Source organism: Vipera berus, assembly GCF_964194415.1.
Source record: "Vipera berus genome assembly, chromosome: 2".
Lineage (NCBI taxonomy): Eukaryota > Metazoa > Chordata > Lepidosauria > Squamata > Viperidae > Vipera > Vipera berus.
Window position 1 is genome coordinate 152,025,475 of NC_138203.1, and position 17,572 is coordinate 152,043,046.

General features: G+C 39.4%; 1 protein-coding gene across 3 annotated transcripts in view; it reads right to left on the minus strand.

The window, feature by feature from the left end:
- Nucleotides 1-15,946, minus strand: part of RBMS2 (RNA binding motif single stranded interacting protein 2) — a 76,980-nt gene extending 61,034 nt beyond the window's left edge. For all 3 annotated transcript variants that reach the window (XM_081319498.1, XM_081319497.1, XM_081319496.1), the window contains exon 1: nucleotides 15,768-15,946. In XM_081319498.1, the coding sequence (XP_081175624.1) occupies nucleotides 15,768-15,833 (66 nt within the window). In that variant the 5' untranslated portion in view covers nucleotides 15,834-15,946. The remainder of the gene's footprint in view (nucleotides 1-15,767) is intronic.
- Between the last annotated feature and the right edge of the window lie 1,626 nt (nucleotides 15,947-17,572).

Here is a 17,572-nt window from a genome sequence, read left to right on the forward strand (position 1 = left end):
ATGGCTGATACCGGGACATGCTTGGCTTATGGCTTCTTCTTCGTGTCCCAGGTCTGAAGCAAACATTTTAAAGCAAAAGCCAACCTAAAAGCTATTGTGGCAGGCTGAGTAAGACAGCAATCAAGAATGCTCACTCACTGATCCAAGCTGGGACTAAACAACCCTAAAACAGTGGAACACTCTGAGACACTCTGCTCTTTCTCCTCAGTTTTCAACAATTCATTGCCAACCAAATAATGTGCACATGAATCTGTCTTTCTTCTGGTTAGAAAAGAAATCTCTATATCAGAGTTCCCCAACCTTTTCGGCTTTATGGACTGGGTGAGGGAGGGAGAAGGGATGGTTCCGCAAGCACGGAGTTCCATTTGTGCAAGTGGCGGGTGCACATATCCGCCCCTCACGCAAATGGAGCGCATGTGCGTGCACTCATCCATCGCTCACATGGCCTGGTTTGGAAAGGCTCAAGGCACCGTAGTGGGCAGCAGGCAAAGGTTGAGGACCCCTGCTCTATGTGCTTAAAGTTTCCCCACCACTACTGGCATGTGATCAGATTTGTCTAAATACAAGAATGGGAACCCATCATTATTCTGGGCCTCTGAGACATTCCAGTCTTCATCCAGCTCTGGGGTACTGTGAAGCCTTTTGTGGCATCTATATAAGTTGCTATGAGGGAAAAGAGTGGGAAAATAAATCTTGGATTCAGCAACTGAGAGATCTGCTTTTCTGTCATGTTGATCCTTCCCATCAGATCCCACCAATTACCCCTACCCCTCTTGGAGCTGGAGAATTTGTAGATGGTACGACCATTTGCTTCGTGATATATCATTGGCGCTCTCTCATCTTGAGTAGTGAGTAGCACAATGTTTGTTTGTTTTTCTGAATTGCATGAACTAATTGATCTAGCAATTGATTTATTTCATGAAAAAAACAGTTAATCCTCTATAATTGCACCATATCCCACAAATCAGCCCTACCATAGCTATAGAATTACTTGAAAATACTTATTCCTTTTTGATGAAAAAAATCAATATATCTCTTTGAAATTTGGCATGGGTGCTTTGATTGGGAATATAATTTATATATTTTATTACCTTCTATTCCAAAACAACATTATGGACATTAAAAAAAAATAGACAGACTAAAAAGCTGCACAGATATTGTGTGTGTGCGACACATGCCTTCAAGTCAATCCCTGCAGTCTTTTTAGGAAGATTTCAAAAGTGGTTTGCCATTGCCTCCATTCCTACAGCTGAGAGAGAGTGACTGTCCCATGATCACCCAGCTGAGGTAGGACTAAGGTCACTGTCCTCTTGTTTTCTAGCCTACTGCATTAATCACTATATCAAACTGGTTCTCTACTAACTTTTACATGCTTATAAAAGAGCCCCCTCCCTTGCCGAATTTTAAAGAGATCACTTTTTCCAAATCACAAATTTCAGGATTCAGTTCAGATTATGCTATGTACATAGTGATTTAGATTAAGCAATGTCATTTCTGGTGCTCTGGATCAGGTAGAATCAGGCATTCTGGATCTAAAGAATGCTGCTTTCCCTATTCAGTAACCTTTATGATCATCTGTTTAACAGATCTGCAGCTTAACTGCAGGCATTCCTCAATTTATGACAGTTTGTTTAGTGACCATTCAAAGTTACAATGGCTTTGAAAAGAGTTGATGTGATCATTATTCGCTTCTACAACTGATGCGGCATCCCCATCGTCATGGGATCAAAATTCAGATGCTTGGCAACTGACTCACATTTATGACAGTTGCAGTGTCCCAGTCATGTGATCACCTTTTGTGACTTCTGACAGGCAAAGTCAATGGGGAAGCCGGATTCACTTAACAACCGTGTTACTAACTTAACAACTGCAGTGATTCACTTAACAACTGGCAAGAATGGGACAAAATTGACTTAACAAATGTCTCACTTAGCAACATAAAATTTGGGCTCAATTACAGTCGTAAGTTGAGGGCTACCTACACTTCATACCCGTGGTCTTGCATTTTGGAACCTTAACCTACCTTTGTTCCCTTGTTCCAATTTTTAAAAATATTTTGCTTGGTATTTCTGTGGCCAAAGCAGTTATTTGCACAGACTTTTTAAAAATAAGAAAATTATTCTTAAGAATTTAAAAATACAATTATACTTTTAATACTGCTTGGTTTAGTTTGGTTCCCTTCAATGCATTCAATTTTAGGTTGTTAGATTATATTTAATTTTTAATCATGATGGTGTTAACAGGAGAGCTTAATCTCCAAAATTAATAAAAAAATTCCCCTTTCCTAAACTTCCTGCCAAATCAATTTGCTCTGAGTGATTCCTGAGTTAATAAACCTCTGTCAACTTTCCCTTTTCCATTGCCTTCCTTGCCCCATTAAAGCTAGCTATTGAATCTCTTCCCTCTTATTTCCTTTTTGTAGTCACCTAGAAAATCCCTGTCATTCCTGCACATCATCACCTGGATATGCCTTCTGATCTTATGTGTAATCCCAAGCCTAACACAGCGCCTCTGAATGCTTTCTGCATTAGGACAGGACTCAGCCGCCATGCAGGTTTGATTAGCAAGAGCTGCTTTTGTCTAAAACAAGTTCTGTGCAGAAACAAGCCGTTTATTTCCTAAATGGGCAAATAACCATGAAGGTGCTTTGAAGTGTGCAGCAGCGCAGACATTCAGTTCCTTGAGGGCACATGCCCCATCACACAAAAGTTCTTTGTTCTTAGGGTAGACAAAGAAACATAATAGTGTGTAGAATCCTTACAACAAAGTAAGACCTGAACCATTAAAAGGCACGTGTGTGTATTATATGACCAGGGTTACGGTAACTATAATCCATGAATATATTTTACATTCACACATACAAAAATGTGGATACAAATACAGCAGGGATTTCTCCGAGGATGGAAAAACCACACCTGCAGATGCAAAAGTATTATTCTAAGACATTTGCAAAGAGTAGGATTATGCAAAAACTCATTATTTGGGAAAGGATCATTCCAGAGAACCAGGATCTGTCTGTTCTCAAGAGGAAACCTTCTGGAAACCTCTGGACTGGTCCTGGCAAACATCATTCAAGAAAAGCCTTAGCATAGTCCAGAGAGGGAATGGAATGTTCCAGACTGCTCTGGAACATTATATTTCTCAACTGATGAGTTTTATATATCCCCAGTAGATAGTGATTCACAGATACAACAGGATTAAATTTTAAAAAATTATAATGGCGAAAAATCTAGTAAAATGCTAGCGTTCAAAGTAAGAATCTCACAAAATGTCAGGCAAGAACACCAACGTCTAATTAAATTTTAGAATGAAATGTAAGAATTTGAGGATAACCTGGTTTTGATTTTTGTTCATAATCTGCTGCTCGACCCCTAAAAATACTCAACCCCTGAAAAGTTTTTCAATTTATCTTAACTATAGTAAGCAATCATCAGAAATTCTAATCTGGTAATCCATTAGTAGAGCATGCCATTATTGAAGGAATGGACTAAATTTTCCCTTCCACACCAGGGCTCTGCATACCCCAGATCTGCTCCTAAGGGCAAAGGAAGAATTGAGAAATCAGGAAGATCATGCAAAATGTTCCAAATTTGAACATTTCAAACGCGAATTAGTCTCTTTCAAACTGTTCTCACACATATAGAGCTATTTCAAGCTTGGAATACTTCTGGAGTAGTAAGAATACTAGAATGGTGTCAGTAAACACAACTGTACTGTTTGAACTCAAAAGCAAGTGCCTGGAACTCAAAACATTTAGAAATGGAAATATTTTCATACCCTGGTTCTACAATCTTTAAATGGATAGGTCGTTTTGCAAATGAGGATGATCTGTAACTTTTATCATGGTTTGTTTCTTCTTGCTCTCTGAGACCTAAAAGAGCCACAGAAGTCACAGCCAGAAGGAATTCTAATTCCCCTAATAAAGAAGGGGAGAAGACTCCTCAGCTCCTCTTGACATTCCCCAGAGCAGCAAGTTATTTTTTGGTGCTAACGGAAAATGCAGAGAAGCTTTTCCGAGATGGGAAAAAGACCTTGTACCTCTTTCTCAGCCAACAGAATAGGTTCAGTTGAAGGAGAGGTGGCAATAAAGGTTCTTCTGAAGAAGCATCCCTGTTCCCCATCCCCAACTCATACCCTAACAGCTTCTTCTTGGGAGTCTCTCAAACTACCTGGATTTTTTCAAGAGAGAGAAAAAAGTTTTTTCCCCAACCCAAAGTGTCAGTGATGCTTCCTCAGACTAGGAAGAAACTTCTAACCACCATGACTGCATACGCATTCCAATGAGAGATGTTTATGGATATTCACAATTATCGGAGTCCCTAGCGTCCCAAAAGTGCTTTTCCAAAAGGTAAATGGACTTTCTTGGTTAACCAAGAAAGTCCAGTTGCCTTTTGGAAAAGCACCTTTGGGGATTCCAATGAGACGGCATCATATTGGAAGGAGACTGAAAAGATGGCTGAATACATGCCATCTCCGGTTCTCCAATGAGCCATACATTTTTATTGGCTTCAAAATCTTTCACATCATAGATAAGAGATTTGATCCTAACTGCCCAGCATCAGCCTTCTGAACTATATATAATAAATTCTCAAGTATGGACAAAAAGGATTTCACGTAGTTCTTTGCGCAATAAAATATTTTGTGTAGCATTTTATTTAGCTTTCTTTAAAAGCTATATCCCTACTTTAGAATTACATTTAATGAGAAGCTGACTATTATAAGTATCAAACATGTCTTTTTTTTAAGGATTCCGAGTGCTTAGAGAAAAGCTACGATTTTTAAAATTAATCTCTCTTATCAAGATCTCTCTACCATTGACTCTTTCTGGACTCAATTGCCTCTGTTTAATATGTTTCATAACACTTCATGTTTGGACACATCATTTTATGGGCAAATGCATACCAACAAATACTAAGCCCTTTTCTTGAGTATAATCTAGTAAAAAAAAACTTCCCCAGATTCACAACTTTATTCTACAAATATTTATTTAAAGCATTTAAATGAAATTTCTACACTTGATTTACAATAGGTTTCTACAAGCCTTCAGATTTACAGTCTAAAAGATATGATCCAGAAGAGAAAGAACTGGGAAGGAGAAGGGCAAAAAAGCAAATTACCTCAAGATAATAGTCATTTGGATTCAAAATAAATTGTACAAGACAATCAAGGTTTGGAAGAAGTTCTGGTCTAATAATGCAGATTCATTTAGATCCAATAAAGGAAATTAATATACAGGAAACTGAATGTGCAACAAAGGAGTCAACACCTCATCCCACTTTCCAACAGCAGACATTTTGTGACAGTACCCTGCCCCACCCCATCTAGCATTCCTTTAGTTCGGCCCTTTGCTCCTGGCTTTTAAAAAATTGGCAAAAACCTGGGTGTTCCATCAACTTTCAGGGGCTGGGTTGTTGTGATTACCTCTCAGTTCAATGGATTGGGCTTGTTATTACTGTCACTGTATTCATGACTCCTTGCTTCATAGGAATACTATGTAGTTGTTTTTAGATAGGTAACATATTTTTAATCCCAATTATGTATTGAGGAGTTGCACACTGCTCAGAGTTGATAGATCAGCCTGTAACCTGTGTAAACAAACAAAACACACAAACTCCTAATACTGGCACCGATCCCTAATTGTTGTTGCAGTGCTATGTTAAGTCTCCTGAGGTAGTCCAGACAAGAAGCATAACCAGAAGTACTACTCTACCTTCATTGTAAATTTATATTAACATAATTTTCCAGGACTGAAAGTATTTCTTCCCTCATTTCCTTTTACTCTCCAGAAAACTAAGGAAAGCCCCTTCTTAAACATTTCTCACACCATCTCTTGGGGCTGAATTCTTTTACATCCTACTCGCCATCTGCACTCTCCCTCCCAAAGTCATTCCTACTTTACTGCACAAGGGATTCACTTAAAAAAAATCTCCTTCCCCTTTGGGATTATCCTTTCTCCTTCTTCTGAGAAATGATCACAGCCCATATGTTGATAACCCACATACAATACCTGTATCAAGGATTTTTATTTATAATCTTTGTTTCCCTGAAGACCAAACTCCACAAACAAGACATGCTTCAGATTCTCCCTCTCTGAATGTTTGGGGTGAGAAACCAGCAATCAATGTCCCATCAAGAGATCTGGCCCCAAACAATTAGAAAAGCTACAAAAACTGTTTTATGATGCAAGGCCCTTGGGCTCCCACTGATTTGTCATCCTTGGCTAATCAGTGATTGTTGGCTGTTATTGTTGATTTCTGTTTTACGGGAGAACCTTTAATCTTTGATTTGTGTTTTACTTTGGATAGTTTTAGAGAATGTTTTGATGCCCTCATATTTTTGGAGAAGGAAGGAAGGAAGGAAGGAAGGAAGGAAGGAAGGAAGGAAGGAAGGTAGGTTTGTAATGATCACACAAAATGAGACATACTACGAAATATTCAGCACAACAAAATTCTTGGCTTGGACTACTGTTATAAGCTTGGTTCCAGCAGGCTAGTGAGATCTATTTTTCCCATTGATGGGGTTAATAGGCAAAAAAACAAGAAAGATCTGATATGATCCAGATACAGGCCCCCATTTCTTTGGAATTAGTGAGCTCTTCTGGAAAATGAAAACATGATGGCTGAGGGGAAGGCTGCCTAGATACAAAATGGTTGCTATAGTGGGCATGTCTGGTCAACCCAACTCTAAATTACCAGAAAGTTGTTAATTATTGGGGCACTGCACACACACCCATTCCTCCCCACCCCCCATGTTCTTTACCACGGGGGCTGACCTTTGAGTTTTTTTCCTCTGGGCCAATAAGCAAGTTTTAAACAGTCACCCATCCATTTTCTTTTCTAAAAAGGCCTGTGAAGTCTGTGTGGGGACCAAAAGTGTCATTAAATGAAGATGATGCTAGAGGCTAAACAAGCCCATAATAGTTAAATATGTACCCAGAGGTTCATCTATCTGATACTGGGTGGGTGTTGCTCCATTTCTCCAATATTTTGCACTTAATGCTAAAGCAATGTTGCAGATATATAGGTTAGGAGGTAGACAAGTTTATTTCTAGGAATGCTTAAGAAATTTGATTTTGGTATATTCGTATTCAGAATGAACTAACCCGTATCTTGCAGATTAAAGTGCTAATTAGAAGTTGATCATACCTATTTAAATACCCTATTTTCGAAGGATTAAAAAAGAAAGATGCCAGTTTAATACAGAATAATGGATAACATGAACACATATAGCTTGGAGCAGTATGCAACATAATAGTAAAATCTTAGTTGGATGAGGAACTTAACTAAATTGGTAACCATAAATATCTAGTTTTGTGTTCATTTTTTCCACTGCTAAACAAGGCAGTTGTCAAGTGAGTTTTGCCCCATTTTCGCCACAGTTGTTAAGTGAATCACTGTAATTGTTCAATGAATCATGTGCTTGTTAAATGAATCTGGCTTCCCCATTGGCTTTGCTTGTTCAAAACCAGCTGGGAAGGTTACAAATAATGATCACACAACCCTGGGACAGTGCAACTGTTAGTTGCTAAGCATCCAAATTTTGATCACGTGACCACAGAGATGTTGCAACTATCCTAAGTGTGAAAACAGTCATAAGGTACTTTTTTCAGTGGATTATAGGAAGAGCTATACCCCCCCCCAAAGCATATGGATGAACAACATAGTACTGTTTCAACCAGTAGGTCCTCAAATACAAAATCCCCATCCAACTCAAAATTCATGCACTTAAGCCCTACCTCAGTGGGTTAGGACGCTGAGCTTGTCGATCAGAAGGTCGGCAGTTTGGTGGGTCGAATCCCGAGTGCCGCGTAACAGAGTGAGCGCCTGTTACTCGTCCCAGCTTCTGCCAACCTAGCAGTTCGAAAGCACGTAAAAATGCAAGTAGAAAAATAGGGACCACTACGGTGGGAAGGTAACAGCGTTCCGTGCGCCTTTGGCATCTAGTCATGCCGGCCACATGACCACGGAGACGTCCTCGGACAAGCGCTGGCTCTTCGGCTTTGAAACAGAGATGAGCACTGGCCCCTAGAGTCGGAAACGACTAGCACGCATGTGCGGGGGAACCTTTACCTTTACCTTTATTATTTTTAGCAGCTGTGCTCAATCCAAAAGATAAAACATGAAGTAATTTTCCAAAATTCTTGGGTTAAGGAAAAATTATTTTCATAATGAAAAAGGAATGGAGCATTGGGATTTCCTCTTTGGATAACCAAAAACATTGAGATGGTACCATCAAATGCTATTTCAGCAATTATGACTACCTTCCTGGGATTGTTTGGAAGACGTTATGAAACAATATCGTTTTCTTGAAGGAAAGGTGGGACATCAATCTGATAATGTAAACAAACTGACACACAAACATCGTTGTGTAATAATCTGTATAATTATATTAATTACATATAATAACATAATAAAATAATTTATATAATAAAAAATGTACAATTTGTACATTGGTGTAACACTTAAGATGCTGGTCTAGAAATTAAGAAAATGTAAGTTCTAGTCCTGCCTTAGCCATGAAAGCCAGCTGGGAGTCTTTGGGCCAGTCATTCTTTCTCATCCCAACTCACACGGTTGTTGTTGTAGGAATAGTGGGTATGTTTGCTACCTTGCGTTGACCATATATAAAAACTGGATAAAATAACAAAATAACAATATCCTGATCTCCCTGAGAAAGAATACAGGTTACCAAATTAATGAATATATAAATTAAATAGCATGTTTTGCAATCACACAGACAATTCACTAAATCAGTTAGGATAAACAAAAAATGTATGGGTTCTCACAGAAAAAAATGGATCTACATCTCCTAAACTGTCTTAAAAGCTTTGAGGGCTGGAAACTTCTTAGGCAGAACGAAAGCTGATTTCTCCAAAAGGAAACTATCAAGTGGCCTTAGGGAAGATCAAGTCTTTCCATCAAAATGAATGGATTGCTACTGGTACGATTACAGTCCAAACAAAGGTTCTTTTCCTATCTCTAAGCTTCTTAGAGGAAAAGCAAGATACCAAAAGCAATCCATCCAAAGCTCCATAAGAATAACCATTTGCTGCATCTTAATTACCCCTGATCGGAGACATCAGAGAAATAATCATTTGGAAGGCAGTGGGTGTGAATAAATAAGGCCAAAGACAACCAAGACTTTCCAAGAATGAATGTATCCTGAGAGAGGCATTGGTTCACATATATTTCTTTTGTGGGCCTAGGCTCAAACAATCTTCTTAAACAATGAATAAAACTGAAGAACATATTTACCATTGTCATTAAATGTACACTCTTTGAACAGTAACTCTTCTTTAATGCAATCTTTTAACTTTTTGAAAAGATTATTTAGATTAACAATGAAATTGGGGACCAATGGCTGTGGGAAATGGCAGAATATATAACAATCTTATGCCACATAATACATCTAAAGAACCACTGAAGAGCAGTACTCTGTAGTTTTAATGTTTCATGGGCCTAGATGCACACGTTACCCTAAAGCAGAGGTGGAGAACTATGGCCCCTTTATGATTTGTGGACTTCATCTCCCAGCATGGCTGGCTCAAGAATTCTGTGAGTTGAAGACCATAAGTCATAAAATGACCATAGTTCCCTACTCTGGCCCTAAGACAGGGGTCTTCAAACTTGGTCCTTGTGGAGTTGAAGTCCACAAGTCATAAAAGGGCCAAGTTTGAAGACCCCTGCCCTAAGGCATAACATAGTTTCTCTGACTGTGATGCTACACAGTCAACAACCCATATTAAAATAAACTATGGGTCAAAATAATGTGTAGCACACACACACACACAAACACACACAAACATTGAGTGCTTAAATTTCCTTTCTGGTAGCAAGGGTGGTAAAAACAGAACTCAGTGGAGTAAACGGACAAAAAAAATCTACACTGTGTATTCTTCTAACATGGAACACATTTGAAGGAGAGAAATGATACTGCAAACATTCAGCATTTCTAACCCAAACTGAAGAAAGGTTGACTATGGAAGCTACCTATTAGTTATCACTCATAAAGCTGACAACTCCATCACCACTTCATGTTTATATAAATCATTAGCGCATACAAAGTGCTTTACCACTTTTATTTCCTAAAATCTCACAGGGAGAATATAAGCTGGGAGATACTAACATCCCTGTTAGTTTATTCCTGCAATTTTTGCTTTTCTGCAACTATAAGAAAGTAGAATTAAAACATAGGCTCGATATAATCATTTGTTAAAATACTATCTAGCAATGGTAACTTTTGAATAAAGACCTTCTCATATTTAAGCAAAGCACTGCAACTTTAATTAATAGATTCCTCCTTGTAAATACACTAGTTTTTTTTTTTACTTCCAGGACAATGTAAGAAAGAAAATAGTGATACACTAGCTTCTTTTAATTGCTCTGTAAGTTTTGACCTGCAAGAAAATGGAAGACTGTATTACTCTTTTATTCAGATTACTTTTTTAATTCTTGTCAGAATAGGATTCCTGCACTCTAAAACTAACTAAATTAAACAGTAATTAAATCTTTCTCCATTGAATCTTGGTAATTTAACAGAGACTGTTCAAGGGGCAATACAGCTATAGATTCATCATTAATCTTTCACCCATATCCATTTGAATTCAATCAAATGGACTGAAAATAGGGAATCTTTTAATTAAAGATACAAGAGGCCTAGAAAATTTGTACTCTTTTGTCCATACAAGCTACATAGGAATGGGCTGTGATTGCACTTTGTTTTACTTTTTTAAAATGTCATAAATATAATAACAAAGTGAAAGAAAAGGGATAACATAAGAAATCTTAAAATGAAATAAAATGAAAATTGTGACGATATACCATAAAGAGTAAATGAACGAAAAGATGACAATTTCAGAGAATGCCTAATTCAATTCTTCCAAATCTTTTGCCAAACTGCCTACTAGTTTTAGTTTTAATCAATAGATCTAAAAAATGAAAAGTTAAAGAAATGACACCTAGTAAGTGTCAGAGATTGGGATTCTCAGATCAATGTTTTACAGTACTTACTAAATAGTACTCACCAGGCACCCCATCCACTCCTCCATCTTTAATATAGATGTTTTACAACAGCCATTTATTACAAATTAAAGAAAGCAGTTACATGAAGAATGCAGCTATAAGATGAAGAAATAAATGCAATGCAATGCAATGCTTGGGGAAGAACAGAAAGTGACCAGACCAGTTCACGAACAAATGAAAGGCAAGGCTTGAAAACTGATTAGTATTCAACATGCAAAACATATACAGTGCACATCCCTACTCAGCCATGATGTTTATGAAAATCACTATCTTTCAATCTAGCTTCCCCAGTAGTACTGGTAGTGGTACTTTTGACTGACAGCAAACAAAATTTCTATATCTAAGCATAGTGGAAGCATACAACAATTAAGTGAGCACACAAAAATAAATGCATGAATTTAACAATTATCTAACCCCAGCATGACCATAACATATTACAGCCAAAAAGACTCATTCTTTGAGTTTCTGAAAATGAGCAGGGGGTCAGGGGAAAGATACATTTAAGAGCCTTTTAAAAATCGACCCAATTGGACTCTGTACCTCATTTGAAGGAAGTCAATTTCAAAAAGGAGTCAAGAGAGAAAAATCTCAAAATATCACATGGCTTTTCCAACAAGTGGGCAAACAGGATGTTGTATGAAAATGAGAAAGGACAGAGTTGATTCTACAAAAGAAATGCTATCAGCTTAATAGTGGGGCAGAGAAGAACCACTTGTTTCGGGTCTTCAAAGCTGAAGAAGTTATACTTTATTGATTTAACTTTATTAAAGCCCTGAAGTCCTCTCACAAGCAGATGGTATAAAAAGACATACATCAATAATTGAATACAGACTTTATCTCAGAGTTTGTTCGTATATCCAGAGTAGGTAATTTTGTTACTGCCATTAGATAAACTCATGCATTTATTTCAGAGCACATCAAGATCTACCACTAGACACCAATCCTTTGCTTTCTTTCAGATGTATACTTGGACAAAGGAGCTAACCAGAAACTTCTACATCTTTTAGATCCATCAAGGATATTCCTATCTAAAAACCAACCAATCAACCAACAGCTATATAATTTTATTTTTAGAATTTTAATTTTAAAACCCTTTTTCAGGCCCAAATTGCTTGAGAAATCCAGTTGGGTCCAAATATCTAAATTTCTAGGAAAGACTATTTCCATTCACCAGCAAGGAATAACCAAGTTTGCTTTTAACTCCTGATGGATACAGTTTTCCCCAAGCTGTACCATCTGCTTCACTGAGAGGGTAGTTATATATATAGTAGAGTGAATCTGTACCTTGCACTAAGGCATTGTGTACTTTGTGTGGTTTTAAAATTATGAGGGAAAGGATTATTTAACAACTCACAATTAAGCCATGCTTAAGACCATTGAGTCAACACAACATGGTCAAGACTCAAGATGGATGCTCAAGTTGTGACTCATGTTGATGCTAATGCCAGACACAGCGGATCCGTGATAAAGCAAGCTGGATGTATAATTTCCACAGCAGAGTAATGAAAGAAACATGTCCACCAAGTTCATTATTAATCTTATTTCACAAAAGGCCAGTGCCATTGATATGCAGGCTGAGATCTCCTGCTTTCCATACAACGGCATTATTTCTGTTACTTGCATTCAGGTAAACAATGCAAATGGCTGAACCTGTAGTTAACATAGCTTTTCATAATCTAAGAGCCATGTTTTTGTATTCAAGGGAGGTTCTACAATCAACATACATCGTAAGGGCAATATTGTTCACACAAATGTGGTCATGGATTCAGAATAGAACCTCAATATGAGACCCAATTCAGAGAAACACAGGATGAAACCCAGAGCTTTCTTAAACTCAACTTTTTGTGCCTAAGCCCGTTGGCTACCATTACAATCCTAAACATGCTTCCCCTCCTCTCTTTCTCCCTCAGTTAGGACAAGAACGGATTTAATTCCAATTTAACTCAATGTAAATTCAAAAGAGTTAATGGGATTACTCCCCAGGTATTTGATAATTTCCACTTCTGTAACAAATTACATCTGCAATTTGGTCACAAATTTTGCAAAGGCTCTGGGGATTGCACCTAAAGCTTCTGCTGGCTACATCTGGCTCTGAAATCAAACAGAAATCCATTGATTTTAATGAAATTTGTTTCTAGAGAGCACCTTTGCGATGGGGAAGTTGAAGTTTTTCAGCTGAAGTAAAATCTGTATATTGTAGCTCAGTGGAGCAAAAGTACAGCCAAGGAGCTGTCTATCTACAGCCTACTAGCTTTCCATATTGATGCGGCCAGAGCATGACATGTGGCCTTTTTTTTTAAGTAATTCGGAGAGGAAAAGCGAAAGTGCAAAATTGGTGCTTCAAGTTTTGCAGAGACTCCTTCAGATTCACAAGATCCCCAGGGAATGTTAGCCCAACCCATTTGGAGTGCTGCACTTGACATGCCCGGCAAGCCTGCAACCCTCCAGCCCACAGACTCTGCACTCCTGTTGTAGATCCAAATCACCACCATGCACAGATACCATCAGACTCATTTCCAAAGATGCATCTGTATACCTATGTTGTGACATTTCGCCTGATCAAATTCTATTTATATCCAGATATGCACGCCCATATCTGTGCTGTCATACAAATTCAATATTGTTAATACCTAAATGGGATTGCACACCTATTATCATAGTTACACCTGTTCATCAGTGCACAGAAAGATGAATTTCCCCCATACTTACTGTTGGTAATCTAATTACTAGAAAACAAGCACTTATACACGCACAAAATCCATAACTTTAGCCTAAATAAATTCACTTAAGAACACTCTTGAAATAAAACAATATAATGAAGACATTTTCAAACTCACATGTGCAATGTACACATATAATTTGGATTCATGCGGTGGGAAAACTGAGAAATGTACATCCATATACACAAACCTACAGAAGTAATTGCAACTTTACTTCGAATCTAAAAGATGCCTGGTGATTTGTCCTTAAGTGGGCTTTTAGGACACACAAATATGTATCTTCATAACAGTATATGACACACAAAAATCTTCTCTGATCTTTTCAGGCCTACATCACTCTTCCACCATCCTGTAAGTTCAGCCTGCCTCCTTGTATATATTTCCATCATCCAATAAATCAGAATGAGAAAATTAAAAAAAAATGGGACCCAGGTTCAAAAACAGGCTGACAGGGAAGCACAGGGAGGATAAAAAAGCTAGAAATCCTTCCGCTACCATACCCATCCCAAATATGGACAAACACAATTAATAATCCAAATTTAGCCTGCCTCCTTCTTATCAGGTTCCTACCCATTCTCTTTATTACAGAGGCTTTAATGTGCCCATTCATTGACTGTAAAACTGTCAACTCCTGCTTTTGGCTGTGGAGAGGACACAGAGGAATTTAAAAAAAAAAGAAGAAGCAGAAAGAGCCCCTCCCCTTCCTCTCCTCTCCACTCCCCCCCCACCCCCACCCCGTTTCTTTTAAATTCACAACACTGGCATACAAGGTCATTCAGTGAATCAACAATAGAGATAAGCTCTTTAAAATGCTGGAAGTCTTGATTCTCAATTCCTGCCTTTGCACCCCACCTTCCCAACCCCATTGGCGAGATAACTTAGGTGCCTCAACGCCCTGTACCCACACTAAACCAGACTTCTTGCCACAGGGGAAACTAATCCACGCCCCAATCTTCAAGCAAAGCAACCAACCAGGCTAGCCAACCTGCATTTTCCCTAGCTGACAAGGCCTTTCGGGTTTCCAGTGATAGCTTTGCTTGTGGGTGGGGGTGGTCATACAACTCCCACCCACCCCCCACCCTGGCAAACACACATTTGTTACAACTCCCTTGCAGCTTCCTACAAGCTGGAGGTTCCATCTTCCTAGGCACACATACTCCTGTCTCCGTGCCTGAGACGTGTGTGTGTGTGGGGGGGGGGGGAAACAGAGGGTGGCGGGGAGGGGGGGGGAGAAGAGGAGCCTTGTTTATGGCACAGGCTGCCTGAGAACACATGGATGCCATAGAAACCACATCCTGGAACCCCACCCTCGAGAACACCCAGTGAGGGGTGGGCTCAGAAGTCGGTCTCACCCTGGAGAGCATCAGGAGAGGGTTAAAAACCAGGCCCTTGGCGTGATTCTGACTTGAAGCCCAAGTCTCAAATCTCTACTGCGACTTCTTTCCAGAAAGAGAGAGACCACCCCCAGTCTCTTGGGGATCCCTCGCCTCCTTCGCTTCCCCATGCAAAGTCCTTGAAGCAGGGGTGCTGGGAAGAACGTAGAGAGGCTATCGATGTCTTGAGGAAAGTCAGCAAGTGCTGCGAAATGGGATTTCACTGCCTGTGTTTCGTCTCTCCGGCTCTTCTGCTCTCCCCCCTTCCCTTCCCTTTTTTTTTTTTTTACTCCAGACTGAAACTCGCCCTTGGGAACACTCTGGCCTGAGCAAGAGGGCCAGCCGAATGGGGACAAGGGGGTGGTTTCCACCAAGGGAACGGAGCTACAATCAGCCAACCCCAAAGATTTGTTTCCCTTTTGAGAAGGCAACCTTCTAATCTCCCCCAAACTGGAAAGACTCTATTTCCTTCATCGCTGCCACCACCCCCCTCCCCTGCAGTACCAGGATATTCGGAAGAGTGGGGGGGAAACCTTCACAACCCTCCTTTTTTTTTTTAACCTATCCTCCCTCTTTAAGCCAAGGACGTTTCCAAGATCTTGGGAAATAGGAAGCGAGGTGGGGGGGGGGCATGGGGTGAACGGCTTCCTTACCTTCTTGTTGCTCTTGTTGTAGCCAAAAGTGGCAATTCCTGCACGAGGAGGCACAGAAAGAAGCATTTTCGCTTAAATGTTAGAGAGCTTGGAAAGGGAGGGGAGGGGGGAAGAGAAAGAGAGAGACACACACACACTCACACAGAGAGAGAGAAAAAAGAGAGAGAGAGGGAGAGAGAGACAGGGCTTCTGGCTTACGTCACCAAAGCAAGCCAGCTTGGAATCTAGGACTAGGGTGCCTGCATTCCGCCAGGTCCTAATGCCTACACTAGAATAAACCAAGAGAGGTTCCTTCAAAAGGAACTGGAAATTTGGGAAACTAAGTGCAGAAGTTAAACCATAAGCAACCTTACGTGCCAAAAAGCATTCCTGTCACTGATTCCGGCCTCTGGCTGCCCTAAAAAATAGAAATGTCATATGGCTAAGCTATTTATCAGGTGTCCAACACGCACTGGCAATGCCCCTTCTTTTCACCACACAGGATGCTATATGCCAACAACTGCCCAAACCACGTTACGTGACTAATGAACAAACTAAAACCTCACTACCGGTAGGAGTGTTGCAGAAGAATATGCTGCATTCCGGATTTCCTGGGATAGCCAATTTCCAATACACTCTGTGTCTTTTGGACCATTCCTTTCTTTCCTGGATAAAACTGACTCCTATCTGTCATTTCTACAATTGAGCGTAAGCAGAGCCTCAGAGTATTTTATTGATTAAAGCCATCGCACGTTTTCCAAATTCTAGAACACGTTTTCTTTTCCTACCTGGGGAAAATCAAAAGAAGTTTACTCTTTAACAACCAAGATTCGGAGTCAGAGGAGAGAAGCTGTTCTTTGTTGACTGTGGACAATGCATTGCTCTGGAGGGTAGCTTCAGTCTGAAACACAAGCAAGACCACAGTTCTTCATTTGTGGGGATAGCTTTCCCTGATGGCCAATAATTCTGCCGTCCCAGTATGTGGAACAATTAAATACTCCTCTGCTACATTCATTGATAAGTTTCAAATGAATTACTCACCCTCTTGTGGAGATGAGGCAGAGGGGCAAGGTAAGATCATGTAATCATACAGAGATGCAACTTCCTCTCAGCTCAATTGACTTTAAAACAAATTAAGTAGTTGTCTTTCATGATAGAACTGTGTTCCACAATTGTATACAGGTAGTCCTCGACTTAAAGCAGTTCATTTAATGACCGTTCAAAGTTACAACGGCACTGAAAAAAAGTGACTTGTGACATTTTTTCACACTTATGACTGTTGCAGCATCTCCATAGTCATGTGATTTACATTTGGATGCTTGACAACCGGTTTACATTTATGACGGTTGCAGTGTCCCAGGGTCATAGGATCCCCCTTTGCGACCTTCTGACAAGGAAAGTCAATGGGGAAGCCAGATTCCCATGTTGCTAATTTAAATGACTGCAGTGGTTCACTTAACAACTGTGGCAAGAAAAGTCATAAAATGGGGCAAAATTTCTCACTTAGCAACATAAATTTTGGGTTCAATGATGGTTGAGAACTACCTGTACTATTGATTCAGGAGAAAAAAGTAACCTCAATTTACTTGAAAGTCCTGGTTGTAATGTATAATTTCTATAATACATTCTATAGAAATTAAATTAATATACCTTATACTTATACATCTATGAGCAAACGGTAACTATGGTACAGGTTATTTACATTGATTTATGACCACAATAGGGACTGGAACTTCCATCATTAAGTGAGTGTGGTGGTTGTTAAATCAATCATACCCAATCGTACATCCTTTTTTGCTGCAGTTTTTAAGCAAATCATGGCAATT